Genomic DNA, 17,706 nt, shown 5'->3' with positions numbered 1-17,706 from the left:
CTAAAGCAAAGCAATAATAATTAAACATTGCCAAACATTTAGATAAATAATAATAATAATAATAATTAATAACAATAATATTGTTATTCCGCTCTACAATGGACACGCTGCTTTTGAACATTCTAAAACCCACTGTAGCTCAGCAGGTGTGAGCCTGGTCAGTACCTGGATGGGAAACCTCCTTGGAAAAACTAAGGTTGCTGCTGAAAGAGGTGATAGTGGGGCCAGCGGGGGGCGCTCACCCTGCGGTCCATGTGGGTCCTAATGCCCCAGTATAGTGACGGGGACACTATACTGTAAACAGGCGCCGTTCTTCGGACGAGACTTAAAACCGAGGTCCTGACTCTCTGTGGTGATTAAAAATCCCAGGGTGTTTCTCGAAAGGAGCAGGGGTGTAACCGCGGCGTCCTGGCCAAATTTCCCATTGGCCCTTACCAATCATGGCCTCCTAATAATCCCCCTCTCTGAACTGGCTTCATTACTCTGCTCTCCTCCCCACAGCTGATGTGTGGTGAGCGTTTGGAGCACTATGGCTGCCGTCGCATCATCCAGGTGGGGCTGCACATTGGTGGTGGAGGGGAGTCCCCATTACCTGTAAAGTGCTTTGAGTGGAGTGTCCAGAAAAGCTCTATTTAAGTGTAAGCAATTATGATTATTATTTTTAAAACACGGACGTTCTGGGTAACAGAAATGTGAAAGGTGTAAATCAAGACACAGTGTGAAATTATAACATCGATATAAAGAGGAAATGAAAAGGATATACAGGAGGAACTCAAAATATATTGAGATTACTTTTTATTAGTTGTATTATTTCGTTTGAATTGGGAACATAACATTCATGCCTAGAAAACATTTGGAGAACAAAATATATTCAATTATACATCAATATTAAAACACCTTTTGTGTACATGTTAGTGTAGGAATGCATTTTTCATTAAGCTTGCTGTAGATATACAATACAATTGCATTTATTAAAAAAAGATGTCGTGTAATTATGTGCTACAATTTCTATACTTATAGTATCGTCCAATAACAGGTTATTCTTTTTTAATGAGTTATCACGTTTAAATGTATTATCATTTGTCTGTCGTGTTTTTTTCATATTTCAAGAAATATGACTAACAATCTATCAGGTGAAACACAAATGTTGAAGTTGAAACGCGAATATCGATTAAAGAGCACTGATATTCTATGCATATACTATTAACTGTGCGCCACAATACATCTTAATTTATTAAAAGTACTGTAAAATCGTCCACAGTGATTGATTTTTCAGTCCAGCATAATTGCGTCCCTAAATATTTGTATTTTCGTCGCAATCCGTAAGTAACGACTTTGAAATACTGTATTTTGTTGTGTGATGCCCTCTGATGGTTGAAGCGAAGAAAGACAAAAGGTTCGACAGCTCGTCTCTCTGCTTGATTTCCTGATTTCATCAGTTCGTGCTGCATTCGACAATATGGCAGCGCAGGCAGAGTTGTTTTGCTTGGATACGTTTCCGTCTCATTATAATCAATTGCATGTCCTGCTTGCAAAATCACAGTTCAATCAGATATTTCCAGGTAGAAATGAATTACCATGTGTGCTGCTTTGTGCGCGGAGGCGGCAGTCTCCTCCGAGAGCTGACATGTTTCTGTGTGCCCATGTCACGACAGAGGAAGACATTCCGGAGTTTGCTACCTTCGTGAACAGCGATACACTGCTAAAACTTTACACAAGCAGACTGTTTTTTCGGCATTACGGGTTTCAGCCTGGTGCAAAAGTGACGGTGCGTTTGGCGTCTCCAATAGGCCTGAGTAAAATAGTGGTTGGCGCAAAAAGCAGACAGAGCTTTAAATGGGCAAATTCCGATAAGTTCTCGAATGGACTTCTCATACTCGCCTCCTGTCAGAAACAAAACGTTTTGGCGAGGCAGGGTGACGTGTTGTTAGTGCCTTACCACCCACTTTTTGGCGACGATATCGCCCAGGTTAATCAGTATTTTTTAGACCTGGTTGTCCTGGAGTGTACACCTGTTACGCAGGGAGTCATAACAGTTAACACGACTGTGGTGGTCACAGACTGCAGAGACTTGGCGCAGAATCACGGCCCTTTAGAGGGCTCAAGCCAGGCGTCGACGACTAGACTTTTAACATCCCTGTATGCTTCTGATTTTGCACACTACGCTAATAGCTTCTCTGGGGGGCGTTCGCTGTTAGAAAAGAAGAAAGTCATTAAGTCAGACTTCTCTGATTTTCTGCAAGCATTGGAATGCAGATTTGACGTCAGAGTAATGGATGTGTCCAGCCTGCTGAAGCAAGGGAGGATTAAAATAAAAGATAAGGCAGATTTGGGGACCAACGTGGATGCTTCTATTTTTGTGAGCAAACACTCACTCCTTAAACTGGGTCTGTTCAACCACGAATGGGTTGTTGTGTCCACGTTAAGCCTCTCTTCGGACAAAATGAGGGTTTCGGTTAGGAGTGACTGTCCTGAGAAACCCGAGGACCATGCCTGCAGTAAAGACGCCGTGACACACAGAGGTGGGCACCTCGCTGCAGTTGTTGTTGCTGAATTCACCAGATCTCAAGACCTGGAGTTTCACGAAAACGTGGGCTTCGTCTCGCCCTCTCTGTGGTTTAACTTATCTGGTGGGGCCCCAATGCCCATCGCCAGCAGAGTTGTCAAGATAAAGGTGAGTGCTGAGGTCTGTGTCTTGTATTCCACTTGAGAAGGATGTAGATGGAACATTTTCTAAAACATTAAGTTGATCACGTCATTTCTAACGTAAACTATTCAAATATGGGAGAAATTGTGCTTCTCCATGTTGGCAATACTTTATGAGCTAGAGTGTACATATTGGGGAATATCTCTAGTTCAGTGAACAGAAGGGACTGGTTGAACTAATCCTTGCGAGTGGTAAGAAGTACCATAATTTGAAGTGAGTCTTTTTCTCCTGTTTTTCTGCAGAGATGCTATGAGCAGGTTTCCCAACAAGAGAGACAGCTGAAAGACAGCAGGTCCTCCACAGCATCTTTACCCTTTGCCAGAGAACTGCACATTGACGCCATCATTTCACCTGACTACAGCTCCAAAGGCAGTATTGATAGTGTTCTCTATGCACACTTTAGCACACCCAGGTTAGTCAAGTGTCTCAAAGATATGAATAGTCATAGGCCCACTCCATTTTAAAACTGCAGGAACACCCTTAATGTAACTGGTGTCAAGGAAGGGTTTGTCCCATGTACAGTAGGAATCATCATTATTGTATCACGTATATACTACATATTATATACATGTTCAGGTGGGTAGCTGCATCAGCATGTGTAGGCTGCAAAGGAACAAGTAATAGGTTTATTCCATGCTGAAAAGAGAAGAAAGAAAACGCAACGTTTCGGCCATGGTGCTCCACGGCTGAAACGTTGTGTTTTCTTTCTTCTTTTTTCAGCATATTATATACAGTACATACTGCATTTAAAACTTGATCAAATTTCACTCCAGCTGATATTTTGTCATTTCAGGCTGGTGCAATTAGGGGATGTTTTGAGCATTCCTACTGAAGGACATGCAGCATTCCTAGAGAGTCACACTGAAGGATTTACAAGGTAATCTCTCAGCCCAGAAACTTTAAGCAAAATCAGCTGTATATTAAAGCATATAGAACAGTTTAAATCTGTCTGTGAAAAATAATTATCTTTGTCTCCACAATATTAAACATCTTGATTCTAAAAGTTTACTGCGGTATATGACTTGGAAAATGCTAGGTGTGTCCATGCTTAGTGAAATCATGGTGAAGAACAGAGAGATACAGTAAAGCATAATTTAGATTACATGTAACAGTGACCAGGTAAAACAAATTCATGGTATTAGCACAGAAAGGCATTGTGACAATGTCTTGCAAAGTTGTCATGGTAAATGCCCACTAGAAATCTGGTTATGCTTGTAACTAATATCCTAGTTGTTCATGCCTATTTTTTATCTAATTGTTTTATGTTGTCTTGTTATCTCGCAGTTGGCCAGTATTGTATTTCAGGGTGAAGAAGGTTTGTGGCACTACTACAGAGAATGGAGAGATGAGCCCTTTTGGTTATCTGGCTGATACAGAACACACATCCTTGTACTTGGTAAGAGAGAATTGTCTTTGGATATATATGTTGAATGTAAATAGACATTGTACAGGAATGCAATGGTAGTATAGTAGCTAATGTCCCAGAAATCATTTTCTGTTTTTTTTTCGTGGAACAATATCCATACATCAATAACCTTTTTGTTGGAAAAATTCAGCTAAAATATCACATCCCATATCGCCTTTCAGACCTACATGCAGTTTTGAGTAAGGATCTATAAAGGTTATTTGAGAAAAAATTGAAATATAAGGCATTAGTGTCATCTTTTCCCGTTTGTGAATGAAAAATGAAAAAAACATTCTGAATCTTTGTTCGTTAACATTTGGAGTTACCCATCCATCAATACCTGAATCATTAGTAGAGATACTGTATAACATCTACACGTTAACACAGTAGCACAGTGGACTTCTAGTTCCTCAAAGGGCACTGGAAGCATTAGTGATGCAGTCTTAGTCGTCCAGCACTTCAGTTATGTGAGTTTGGAAACTGATTTTTATTAGGGGGCACAACAGGTTTTAATTGAAATCACAGATGTCTTGGGGAAAATGTGGAACTAAATGTCCATTGCCCTTTAGAAAAGCAAAAGCATAAGTAAAAACTGCAAATCTGAAATGATAAGTGAAAGTGATCTATTTTATTTTCCCCATAGGATTTTGATTTCTAAAATACAGTGGTTCAAAAAATTCTACGCACCAGGGTTTATTTGCCTTTAAGTATTCTGCTTTGCCTTAAGTATTCTGGCTGTCATGATTTTGTCGCCCCTCAGGCAGGAAATATAAACAGTTTCGTTCCCTGTTCCCCTGGGGGTGATGGGCCTTCGTTCTGGACCAGCCTGTGTCCCCCAGGGCTCTCGCACACAGTGGAGCAAATTGTCAGCACCATCCAGCCTCATGTCACCGAAGGGTGTGTATGACTGTCTGCAGCTAAACGAGAAGGATTTGTGTGCTGCGAACGGTGTCTCGGATTCTTAGGAATTCTGTCACACAGCTTTCTCAGTTGAAGCAGCACGGAAAGAGTATCTGGTTTACGCCACTGTAAAACAAACTGTCCAGCAAGTCTTGGTGGGTTATGTATTGGAAAATTATTCTGTGCTGATCCATACCAGCTAAGGACTAATGCAAGTGTTTTATAACCATTATTTGTCTCTTAAATAAGGCCCCATATAGTAGAATACTGCACAAACCGCTACTGTACTAACTATAAAAAATTTTTGCTATTGAGCGGAAAACTATTCACACGTACAGATGCCTTTGTTCAAGTTGCTCTTTTTTGTTGCGGTTCATTGGTGTTGCTTCCTTCCGGACTGTTCCCTGAGTTTTGCGTGGTGATTTTCCTTCCAGCGCCGCAGTGCTGGGGAGTGCTTGCACGCTCCTAGTGCACGGTCCGTGTGGCAGCGGGAAGGTCACAACTGTCAGAGCAGCGTGCGCCAGACTGAACCTACACTTCCTCAAGGTATGTCCTGAAGCATGAGGACTGGGACTGTAATAAAATGAGGGGGAAATGTTTGGCAATAATTTACCTTGCAAAAAAAAAACAGGATTTACAAAGAAAACCAAATCTGAGCTCCCAACTGGTGTTCTAAGACTTTATGATACAGTTTTACTGGGTAGATAGAGTAGCGTGTCAGTAATGCACAGTGTTTCAGTGAGCTTCAGAGCATTGTGCACCACTGATTTCACCATTCTTTTTATTTTTATCTGTTTGTTCAAGGCTATTTTAACTTGTGTGGTTAACAGAACCAAATATCGGCTTAAGGTAACTGAAAAGTTTTAGAAAATTGCATAGTAGACTAAAAACCTCCTTCTTTAGAAGGGCCTGGTTCTGTTTTTAACTGGTTCTGTTATTTTCCCCTTTGCTCCTACCGTCTTCAGTACCTCCATCTACTGTCTCCTCTCATTGTGCATTTTTCATTGTGTAAATCTTGTTTTTTTTTCATGTGTTGTTGCCGTTCTGTAAAGCGCTTTGTGAAGCCACCTTTAAAGGCCCTGTATAAATAAAGTTTATTATTATTATAGTAGAAGGTCATGCAGGAGAGGATCTCCTTCATAAATTGCAGGGCCATGTCTGGGAGAGGTTCAGAGGGTACCTAGTGAGTGTTTGGCTGTCCCGCAGGTGGACTGTGTGGGCCTCTGCGGGGAGACGGCCGCCGCCGGCGAGGCCAAGCTGCAGGGGGCGTTCTCCCGGGCGGAGCTGCACCAGCCCTGTGCCCTCCTGCTGAGGAACGTGCAGTGGGTGGGCAAGCAGCGCGAGGGCTCCGCGGAGGACGCCAGGGCTGGCCGCGCCCTCCGGCGTCTCATCGCTGGCCTCGCCGCCCCCGCCAGGTGACCACACGAGCGGCTCGGCGTGCCCAGGGCGCCAGGAAGTGCGGGCGGCCGCACGGCGCGCGTCTCACTTGGTTTACTGCTGCAGAGGCGAAACCTTAGCCTGCGTTCATCAGCAGGCAGGAGCCAGGAAGGGCTGAGTCTGGCCAGTTCTGGGATGCGAGATGTGGAAGGAAAGCCCAAGTGCTGGCTGAACTGGTGTTGGTGGACCTGCAGGGGGTGCTCTTCTCCCTGGAAGAGAATGTCTAACCCGTGCTCCAGTATGGTGACTCTGGGGACACTGTGCTATAGGATGTCCTGTCCTACAGATGATAAACCAAAGGTCCTGAGTACTTGCTCCTCAGAGATGCCCCAGCACTGTGCATAACTCCTGTACCTGACCTGCTGTGTAATGAGGCTTCTGGTGGGTAATGACTAACCACCTCAGATCTCACGTGCTGTAGGACAAGTAAAAATTCATTTAATTATTATTTCCTGTAGTTTTAAGGGGGAAATGCGATGCTGTTTTTATATTTGGGGGGGTTAGAAAGAATCAGCGTTGATGAGTGCGTTTCAAGCCACGGTAAAAGTCAAATGTACACAGTAACTTGTAAAACCTCCAATTTACATCACAAGATAGACTAAATTTCCAGGTGTGAGCAGAGCCATATTCTGCAATTCAGCACGAGACAACAAAATGTCTGGTGATGTGTTGCAGCCCTATTACATTGCAAAGAAGCAGACTTGTGAATACATCTCTTTTAATCCAATAGAAATATGGTTCTCGACTTCGAGACAGTTTTGGCGACAAATATTACTTTCTTGTTAACCCTGCATGCAGATCACGTTGAAACATTTCTGTTGTGAAATGTCTGCTGAATAACCTGTACTTATTCACTCGTACATCACATTACATTAGTCATTACAGTGACTAGTGAGCAGGAAGGGCCACATCATGTCACAATTTGTGGGAGCTCTCAACTGATGATTATGTGCTTAATTTGAAATTTGTCATTTTTTTCTAGATTTCAATGAATTTATTTCATTACCAAGATTTTATATTTGGTCTGAGAAATTGGGTCTGCGGTTCCCCTTTAAGTGACAGTCTTAATGTTTAGTTTCTCTAGATTTTTTTCAGAGTGCAGTGAGACTTTGTTCACGTGTGATGTGGGTTACCTTCATGTTTTCACATCTTTCAGCCCTGAAAGCAGAGTTGGCAGTGGACTTGATTTCACTGTGAAATAAAACTTTAAAACTTTTAGCATTGCTTGGGTTGGAGCGCCTTTGAATTATTGACTCTAATAAAAATGCATGTGTATTCATTTAAATAGAAAATTGAAATGATTTATTTACAGAATGTATTTATAATGTGTTGCTTTTTGTACCTTTCACCAACCTCTGTTCTTTTAAATATGTTGAACAGCGGCAACATTGTGGTCATCGGCACAGTTCGCAGCCCACGGGAGCTGTCCCTTGATGTGATGATGGCATTTGTCCACCAGGTGGCAGTGGAAAGCCCTACAGAAGAGCAGAGGAAGGCTATGCTGACCAGTCTGTCTGCAGGACAGCCTCTGGGGAAAGATGTTAACCTGGGCAAGATTGCTAAACAGACAGCGGTAAGGAAACAGGCAGCAGCTGGTTCCCTGTAGGACTGAGACTCCTTTAGGAGAAACGTGTTTGAATATTGCGCTAGAATTAACATTTTTACATGGAATATTGTTGTTTTATTGCTTACGATTAGCAATAACAATTCCATATGTTAATGGATATGTTTCTTACAACAGTGAAACTGTAACAATCTGGAGTAATACAGATTAAATCTCTTCTGTATGCCGCTGTGAGTACAATCTGGTTGGTCAACACTTCCCCATGCAAGCGCATAACATCTGTTTTCTGAGCCATGTGCATCTTTTATATACATCTGAAAGCTTGTCTTTAGGCATGGAACAGTAGCCCAGATTTGTAGTGAGATGTGCTCATTTATTTCTGCATCTCTTTGTGAACTGAAATATAGACGGTTGTTTTATTTTGCATGGATGGGAGGAATACAAAATAAAAGCATACTTATAAAAACATTATAAGTAGTTTTACAGTTATGTTTTTTTCAGTAAGTGAAGTTTCTGTGATGGAGTCAAAGTCTGCAGTTCTTTTTAGCATTTCGGATTTCAACTTTTTCAGGGCTTTCTTCTGGGTGATCTGTGCACACTACTTGGTTGTGCTGGCAAGTCAGCCTACAGAAGGATCCTAAAGACCTGGTAAGATCTTGGATCCTTGGTACATTGATATTGTATTCATGAATATGAATCAGCTAATGAATATTAAGCATGAACAGATCAAGCTTTGCAGATTCTTAGCTCATGTTATCTTTCAACTAAACCTGCTCTCCTCCCTTTTTATAACATAAGACATTCTCCCTTTCTTGCTCTGTTTTTGTCAACCATTAATAATACCTTTAATAGCAACAACCTTGCGTGCCAAGGCTGAGGAAATAGAGATGATAAAAGGTTTTGCCCTAGTAGACACTGTGACTTCAGAGTGTTGCATAATAAGTGTTTGTTAATTCCCACCAAGAGGATGAGCCTTTGGTCACAGCTGGAGCTCCTGATTTCTTGCTTCTTGCAGCAGCAGAAAGGTTATATTTTTGACTGATCTGTAGTTTCCCAGGCGGGCTTAGTCTGCATGAAGAGGAGGATCTGCGTGCCTCTGGAGTGTGTATCCTGGCTGAGGACTTTGCCAGCGCTCTGGATGAGCTACAGAAGGCTCACTCTCGTTCCGTTGGAGCACCCAAGGTAGGCTCCTGACATCCATGCGGACACACGAACCAAGGGACGCAAGGAGAAACTACTAGGGCAACTGACTACAAACCCCTACATGAGCTAGATGGGACCAGTAGGCTCTCATCTGTAACTGTTCTTGTGTTCTAAGACAATACTGTTAGGTTTGTAAAAGGTGACTATTTAAGTGTTGCTGCAAAGTGTCCTGTAGAGTTTTGCACTAAACTAAACAAAGTGAGTACATAATCTTATATGTCGTTGCATGCTTGACAAATAGGACTTACACAACTGAAGCTGACCATTTGAAAATGCATGTGTTAAACATCCTTGTTAGCTGTTGAAACAGATATTCCCTGTTATCTGAGGCCTGACCTCTTCCATTTATTACCTTCAATTAATTTAATACAATTTAATTATACAATTGAATACCAGTAGCCAGAAATACCTTACAGCTCTATCTTTCTGTGCTCTTTCTGCGGTCAGCACTGCTGTTAGGTGTTTCTGTGAGCTCTTGGCTGAGTTGCCAGCTCTGCGTCGCTGACAGGAAGTATTGGCGTGAGACTCGCCAGGCTGTCTGTTCTCTGTGCCCTAGATTCCCTCAGTGAAGTGGCAGGATATAGGCGGCCTACAGCACGTGAAGAGGGAGATACTGGATACCATCCAGCTGCCACTGGAGCACCCCGAGCTGGTCTCCCTGGGCCTGAGACGCTCGGGTGTGCTGCTGTATGGGCCTCCTGGCACTGGGAAGACGCTGCTCGCCAAAGCTGTGGCGACTGAGTGCTCCTTGACCTTTCTGAGGTACGGACAAGTCCTGCCGTGAGCACCTACGTCTCCACCACAAAAGCCTCCCTTTTCTTAAGCGAGGGCAATCATGTTAAAGTTTAAAAGTAAAATCAGAAAAATGTAGTTAGCGTGTTCCACCAGTCATCATTTTTGGAGGCTTGGAAGCAACACGCTGGAATCCCCGCCTGTTGGTACAAAAGTGAGAAAGGTAGATCTTCAAGACGTAAAGTGGGCACATTCAGCTCGTTCAAACTGTCAGCGCTGTCCTTGGGATTGAACCCTCCTGCAGCAATGACATCTCCAACATCTGCTTTCATCTGTATCATGTGGCACCGTAGAAAACATGCTTTTGTATTGCAACTTTTTTGCCAAGCTCTAACAAGTTGGTTGAAAATGTCATGATTACCTCCTCCATAATTTATTTATTGGACATTTGTTTTCTGTGTGTTCTTTCTGTCTGAAAGCGCTAGGATTCTTTTAAAGCTGGGGAGTTCATTAGCTAATTAATTAGTTCATTCATCAATCAGAACTATCATCTCCAATAAATGCAATAATTGTTTAATCTTTTTTTTTTTCTCCGGATAGCGTGAAGGGGCCGGAGCTGATCAACATGTATGTGGGCCAAAGTGAGGAAAATGTTCGGGAGGGTATGTACCTCAAGACGTTTTTCCCAGTGTTGTGGAGTGGACCCTCCTTCATGAAGGATCGTTAAAAATCAGCATTGGTTGTGAGCCAATCATGTTTTGTTATTGGATGATTTAGACTTTTGTGAACTCGCAAGCGGCTTGTTTTGTCAGCGTTGTTTATTTGACTCGGTTCCCGTTGGTTTCCTCCTCCAGTCTTTTCGAAAGCCCGGGCTGCAGCTCCCTGTGTGGTGTTTTTTGACGAGCTGGACTCGTTGGCTCCTAACAGAGGCCGGAGTGGGGACTCGGGAGGGGTCATGGACCGGTAGGTGTGGCCATTCAGTATTCCGTAGCCCAGTTACACTTTCTGGAAGACCCTCAGAACTGCAGGGTGGTGAAGGGTGTAACCTACTGTATGTGTAACAATAAAGTTACAGGGAGGATCAGGAAACTGTGAAATGCAAAGACTGCTGTTTCAGAACAAGCAGTCTAACAATCAAAAGCCCGCCTGCAAAGTCCTGTTGTGCTAGTTTGGGGAAAAAAAAACGTAAGAAAGAACATAAAGGTTACAAAAGAGAGGAGCTCATTGAGCCTTTTTGGTTGTTGGCAGATAACTAAACTGAAGATCTTGTCCAGCTGTTTCTTGAAAGAAGTCAGGTAATGGGCTTTAACAGCTTGGCTGGGTAATTTGCTCCGTGTTCCTGCAGTCCTTTGCATGAAGAGGTGAATCCTGTTTTCCCTTTTAAACGAGAACAATCCCAAAGAAGAAACTTGAAATATGAACACTTTTACATTTCAGAACTTTCTCAAGTCCTGCGTAGAAACAGTTTGATCAGTTTGACTTACAACCTCAGACCATGCTCCTTCCAGAATTGAGTCGCAACCTTAGCGCAGTACAGTTGGAATTGGCTTCTTCCTCAGCATTTCTCTGTGTCTTCATACTGTACCTGCTCTTTCTCTGTTATCTAGGGTGGTGTCTCAGCTTTTAGCAGAGCTGGATGGGCTACACTCCTCGGGAGACGTGTTTGTAATTGGAGCAACTAACCGACCTGACCTGCTTGACCCATCTCTGCTCCGGCCTGGCAGGTATGACCCCCAGATTTCACTTAATGCAACCCTTTAGTTGTGGACAGTTTGCCTTTTTTAGTGTTTCCACTTCATGCTTTACTGAGCATGAAACACACAGTCAGCTGCAGTGCTTTACACAGAGGACAGACCAAAAACAAAATGCATTTCCCTTAGCAAGAATGTTTCATGATGGGAGTGTTGCTGCACATCAGTCTGTGGGTATAAAACATTTATAACATTTATAACATTTCATTTCTGGTTAAACCAGCCTTGTTTAAGAGCTTCTTTTTATAAAAGTTAAATGCAGTAACTAGTCAGGGTATAATGTTTAAATATTTGGTTCAGTTTACCACACTTTTCAGGACCAAAACATGATTATTTTTGGTGCTGTTTTAATGTGCGTTTGTTTTTGTCTTCTGTCAGGTTTGATAAACTGGTATATGTAGGAATTAACGAAGATAAAGAGTCTCAGCTACAAGTCCTTAAGGCCATCCTCAGAAAGTAAGTGTCAGTCAGCAATTCAGAAATATCTGAGATCATACGTAGCCCTCCCTGTTTTAGGGCTGCAGGAAAGTGCATTTAACCATGTAGGAACAAATGTTTTCTTCAGCTGTCTCGCTGAGGCTAGTTCATTGCTACTGTATCATGGAAGAGCTTCTCACCACACAATGCACACAACCCTGTGTTTCCACTTTCTTACTGCTCCTGTAGTTGTTAACAAATGAATCACATTAAAACCGAAGAGTTTCCAGATTTCAAGTCATTACAGTTTTAAAGTTGATAAAGCTTATAGTCTCTTACAAATGCAATTTAAAAGTCTCATAATGCAGGAAAGTTTAACTTATTCTATATATTTTTTTTATATTTCATAAACATAAGCCTGTAGTAAAATTACCCTTTAAACACTCTATTTTATCATCATCTTATTTTCTTCCTCTTTCCTCCTCAGTTTGCCTCAGTCACTTCAGCCCTTTAAGCTTTACTGCAGGGTACTGTATGACCTCAGCGGTCCCCTTCGTCCTGAAAGTGGAGGTCTCATCCCTCTATTTACCATTGTCAGGGCGGCTTATCTTTTGTATTGTTTATCCTATGGTGGACAAGTGTAGCTCAGGCTCCTGCTCTAGGATGCTGCTTCTGTGTTTCGTTCAGAGGAGGGTGTTGCCTGGGGGGCACAGTTCATACCAGAGCCTGCCTGAGACTCCTCTGTGCATCGGTCAGCATCTGGATCCCAGAAAAGTCCCTGCTCGCTCACTTTCCCCCCTGATTTCACTTCTGATTCTTTGCAGGTTCAAGCTGGATCCGAATGTCAGCCTCCTGGATATCGCGGAGCGGTGCCCTCCTCAGCTCACGGGAGCGGACTTGTACGCGCTGTGCTCCGATGCCATGACATCGGCCATCAAGCGGAAGATCAGTAGGATTGATGAAGGTTTGTACCTTGACTTCAAGCATAAGGCCCCGTTCGGGAAGCACATTCACGTGTGCTTCATGGTAAAAGAAAACCAGCCTCTCAATCTATGACAAAACTGAAAAGAAGCATTGAAACTGCAGTCTGGTATGTTTTATGTAAGCATTCTGATGGTCATTGCGTATTAAAAAAAAGACAGTAAATGTGATGAAAATGTTTTATGAGTGTGTTTTCCAAGTCTTCAATTTATTTTAGTGTTAAAAGCTTTTCAGGTCAGAAAAGAATCCCCATCTTTAATAATAAGAGATCCCCAAATAGTTTTATTAAGATGAAGTGTTCCCATCAGTTTAAAGACTGATTGCTGTGTAGGGTAGTGTTTGTTAAAGCAAGCACCGGGCAAATTCCCATCCAAGAAATGTCAAAACATTTCTGCCATTCAACATGATCATCACAGACTGGGCAGCCAAAGCCATATAAATCTAGTAGCCCTGGAGATGGGGATTTAAAGGGTTTCAGAGAGCTCTCTGCTTACTAAACGCTGTACACTTCACAAGAGCACCCGTTATGGAATGACAGCAGTGGTTAAAAAACATTGGCCATTGGTCCCAGATCATTGTGAGGTCCATCCTTTGTTTTTTCCATTTTGTTTTTTTTTAAAAAAGATTTTCAAAATTGAATGCCTCATTTTGCTTCTACCAGAGGAACAGAGCTGCTTGATTTGGCCCATGGGAATCGCTATCATTAATAGACATATATTGCATTGAATCAAAGCGCTAAGAAGAGAATGTTTTGCCTCTTCCTTCTCATATTTGAGGGTCACATACAATTAGAAATGACATTTACATTCAATGCATTTTTAAACAGGGTGATAGATGATATATATATATGGCATTTTGAATTCCTGTCATTTTTATTTAAAATTGTGTCATACAATGTTACATTTAAATAAATTGAAAACATTTCTTGTGAAGCATTAAAAAGCATTTTCTACCATAGAGTCTTATCAGTTACCTCACCCCTCTGTTTTACACCTCTATTGCTCTGTCATGTTCCTCCATCTCTTTGCTTTCTGTTATTTAGCCATCTTTCCAAAATCAATATGTAAACCACCTCTTTTGTTTTCACCTAGAAGATTTGATTTTTTGGTGTCTCTGGTAAAAACTACGTGTTTTCCTTTTTAAAACGTCTATCCTTACACCTTGCTAAAACAAGCCAAATGCTCTGCTCAGAGCACCCTATTATTTTATCAGTAGCCTTTATTTAACTCTCCTTCAACAATCCCACCTGCACACTTACTAAAACGCATTCAGACATTCACTGTATTTCTATAATTTTCCTACCAGAAACTCCACACCTAACTGCGTTGTCAAATATTGCTCCTCCCTCTTCAGTGTTCCTTTAGACTAGATCTCGCATTTTCAGATCCCTGTTTCAAGGACCTATAACAAGCCTATTTTTCTCATTTTAATTTTTATTATCGATATTATTTACCACAGCAGCAGTAGAAAACTGATTCTTTCTACTGGCAAACTTTCCGGAGTTAATTGTCCCTTCTGGCCTTTGCTGCCATCTGTGGTCTTGTCCACACCTCCCCTTCTTGTTCATATAATTTAAACAAAATTGATTTTTCACCTCCAGTCTGCACCAGTGACATCAAGCTGAGTTTTGTTTTATCATGTGTCAGAAAACAGTTTTTTGTTAAGAATGATGCAACACATTGGAAATCCTGACTCAAATGAAGACTCTTGAGTGCCAGATGATTGTGTAGTAGTGTTAAGAACCATGAGACAGACTTCCATCACCTTTCCTGGTGCGACAGGGCTCTGGACTGAGAGAGTTACAGAAGTGACATTACCCCCTTCAGAAATCTAGGCAGTGCAACTTTGACGCAGGACCTGGTCTTTTGGTGTGACGGAGCTATCCTCTGCCTAAAGTTTTGGCATGGAGCATGGTCAGAGCCCTTTAGTGACCGGGATCAAATCCGGGGAGAGCTACACTTGTCACACTGGCTGGAACCGCCTTCTACAGATCTGATTCGTTATCAAAACATGGACAGATTCTCAGATCAACACACCATTATCCTCATCATGGGAAGGGATTGGTCTAAAACTCTTTTAAAATACAGGCCCCATCTCCTTCAAGCCATTGTTTCTACTAACAGAGGCCCAACACATACTTTGTTGGAGGGGGTGTGGGTATTACTAATATATTGGCCAGGGACTATACTGTGCATTTAAAAATATCATTTACATAGAATTGCGATCACTTTGTAGGGCATCTCTTTGCTTTGTGTTGTGTGTGGGTTTTTTTTTATTCAGCTCCTGATGCATGATTGCATAAGGAAATAGTTACTTTAGGTACATTATCCATCTAGGTGCAGACTTGAGGTGAGCACAAAGCAGATTCTCCATCAGTCTAAAAAGTGCAGCATTCTGGAACCCTTTCAAGAGTTCACGCACACCTTACCCATTTTCACTATCTTTACAATCTTATTGTAGAGAAACTCCTCTCAGGCCACCTCGATTTCGAAAAATGGTTTTCAAAAACCTTTTCTGTTCTTGTTTGGCTTAAGCTACAGATGTCTTTGGAAAGTCCAAAAAGTGTGAATGGCATTGAAATACTACAGCTGCCTTGTATACTCTGCCCTGATGTCTCTGTAGCCTACATTTTTGCAAGTTCAGATATCTTCCAAGCTTGGAGTTCTATTAAAATAAAAAATACATTCTGTTAAAAATCAATTAAGGACGTTTTCCTAGACAAAGCTAACAATTCAAGTAAAGCATTTAAAGGACAGATCTTATTTATAATACTATATTTTCTGAAAACTGTTTTCATGGGGGAAGAGTCATTATATGTGTTTATTCTATACCTGCATTACATCTTGCAGTTTGAACTTTTATACTGCAGATATGTTTAGAAAATGCAGTGCCAGTTTTGTTCTGAAGCTCTTGTGTCACTTCCTGATGTTGCTGCTGGTGAAATGTCACCGAGAGCACACTAGCTTGTGTGAGAAAACGTAACAGGATGAGAAAAGGACTTAGATAAAAAGGGATAAAAACTTTGGAACCTCAGCTATTCCTAGTAACAGCCCAGGTACAATTTCTGGGAAAGCAGCCATTGCCTTGTCAATTCAAAGTGTTGTCTAAGCCCCTTGAAATAAGTAAATTAATTTTAAAAATTGTTGGAGAATGCGAGCTCCTAATCATTACTGTTACGCGTTCTTTCTTCCATCTTGTCTCAGGTCTGGACACCGAAAATTCAGATCTTCTACTGACACTGGAGGACTTTCGCCATGCCCTACAGAACCTACAGCCATCTGTATCTGATCAAGAGCTGCTGAAATACAAGCTCATCCAACAGAAATTCACAGCAAAGTAACACCACCCACGTCGGTTCAGGTTTTTGAAAAAATGTCCCTTTTAAAAGATGGCATACCTCTGGCCAAATCTACATCCTTTCTTATGCACTATATTCGCAGAAGGCAGGCTATCTACCAAAGCTTACTCTTCTAGACCACAAGACTCTTAATGTTTTTCTCCCTCTTCCATCTTTTTTTAAGGTTTCCGTATTAATGGAATGGAAAAAAACAAACTAGTTTCCATTAGTCACTGTCAGTCACTTCTGTTTTCTCTTTTAAAATATTATGCGCATTACAAGCAAAAAAAATTCACACGCATAGAATACAACAAAACTGCACTTTGTTTACTTCATAGAGGAAAAAAAAAGTTGGGCTTTGATATTCACTGCCGATTACTGTAGCCTAGGTGCAAGTGCATTTTTTTTAAAGATAACAATGTGGAGTTACAATAAATGAAAAAAAAACCTATATCTGTAATAACATTTTCACCAGAAGTATAAAAACAGATTATAACATTAATAGCAGATAAAGATTCAAATTGGATACGCCTCTAACACGCTAATGGCTTAATATAATTAGGTCTAGTTTTTTACACTGTCTTTAATGTCTTTCACCTTGAAAGTTTTTTTTTTCTTTGACATGGAGATCTCCAGACAGAATGCTTACCTCAAGAGAGGCAACATTCGGTTTGCTTTTAAGCTAAAACAGTGGCTCTTTAATATAGAAGAAACGTTTTGGCACCTCAGATGAGCAACTATTTACTAAAAGCAGAAACAACCGCTCAGAAATAAAGTAGTAAAAGCAAAATAAATACTAAGATGCCAGTCTGTGTGCAATCCACTACTTTTCTAAAGCCACTTGGCCTTTGTATGACTTTTGTCCCCCCCCAGTGTCATTAAACTCAGCTGGAAGATGAAAGATGAAGGCAGCAAAAAGCTGCATAACAGGTATTCCAGGAAGTGCAGAAATCGAATTAAGGTTTCTGCATGGGCACCAGAGATCCGGCCACTGGCACAGTTCTAGTCTGCAGTAGTCTGGGAGGAGCCAATACGATAGTACCTCGTACAGAGCTGGGTGGGACTGTTCACCGTTCACACTCATTCTGTCTTGAAAACACAGCGTCGTAGGACAGTGGAAACATACATTCCAGTACCGGAAAAGATTACCAGAGATTACAGGGAAATTCCTTTTGTATGATTAAAATGATAGAACTAAATGTAAATAATTTACAATCACACTCATGTAATATAATGAACCATAATAAATGTATATTTAAGAGATGGCGTACA

The 17,706-nt window shown here is 41.5% G+C and overlaps 1 protein-coding gene across 2 annotated transcripts; it reads left to right on the top strand.

Moving 5' to 3' along the window:
- Window positions 1-1,446: 1,446 nt before the first annotated feature.
- pex6 (peroxisomal biogenesis factor 6) lies at window positions 1,447-17,695 on the top strand. 2 transcript variants are annotated; one of them, XM_015362525.2, is made up of 17 exons: window positions 1,447-2,674; window positions 2,950-3,119; window positions 3,501-3,584; window positions 3,992-4,103; window positions 4,938-5,009; window positions 5,447-5,558; window positions 6,219-6,427; window positions 7,909-8,022; window positions 8,585-8,661; window positions 9,063-9,195; window positions 9,773-9,978; window positions 10,549-10,610; window positions 10,803-10,911; window positions 11,556-11,672; window positions 12,078-12,155; window positions 12,941-13,080; window positions 16,301-17,695. In XM_015362525.2, exons 1-17 carry the CDS (start codon window positions 1,460-1,462, stop codon window positions 16,435-16,437), a joined length of 3,147 nt encoding a protein of 1,048 aa, XP_015218011.2. In that variant the 5' UTR covers window positions 1,447-1,459; the 3' UTR covers window positions 16,438-17,695. The 2 variants fall into 2 exon arrangements, with proteins under 2 accessions (XP_015218011.2, XP_006638541.2); XM_006638478.3 differs by having other exon boundaries at window positions 4,873-5,009; window positions 7,830-8,022.
- Window positions 17,696-17,706: the final 11 nt, after the last annotated feature.

This window comes from Lepisosteus oculatus, chromosome 17 (genome assembly GCF_040954835.1).
Source record: "Lepisosteus oculatus isolate fLepOcu1 chromosome 17, fLepOcu1.hap2, whole genome shotgun sequence".
In the NCBI taxonomy this organism is placed as follows: Eukaryota; Metazoa; Chordata; class Actinopteri; order Semionotiformes; family Lepisosteidae; genus Lepisosteus; species Lepisosteus oculatus.
The sequence above is the reverse complement of the archived record's forward strand: the minus strand, read 5'-3'. Positions and strand labels throughout refer to the sequence as shown.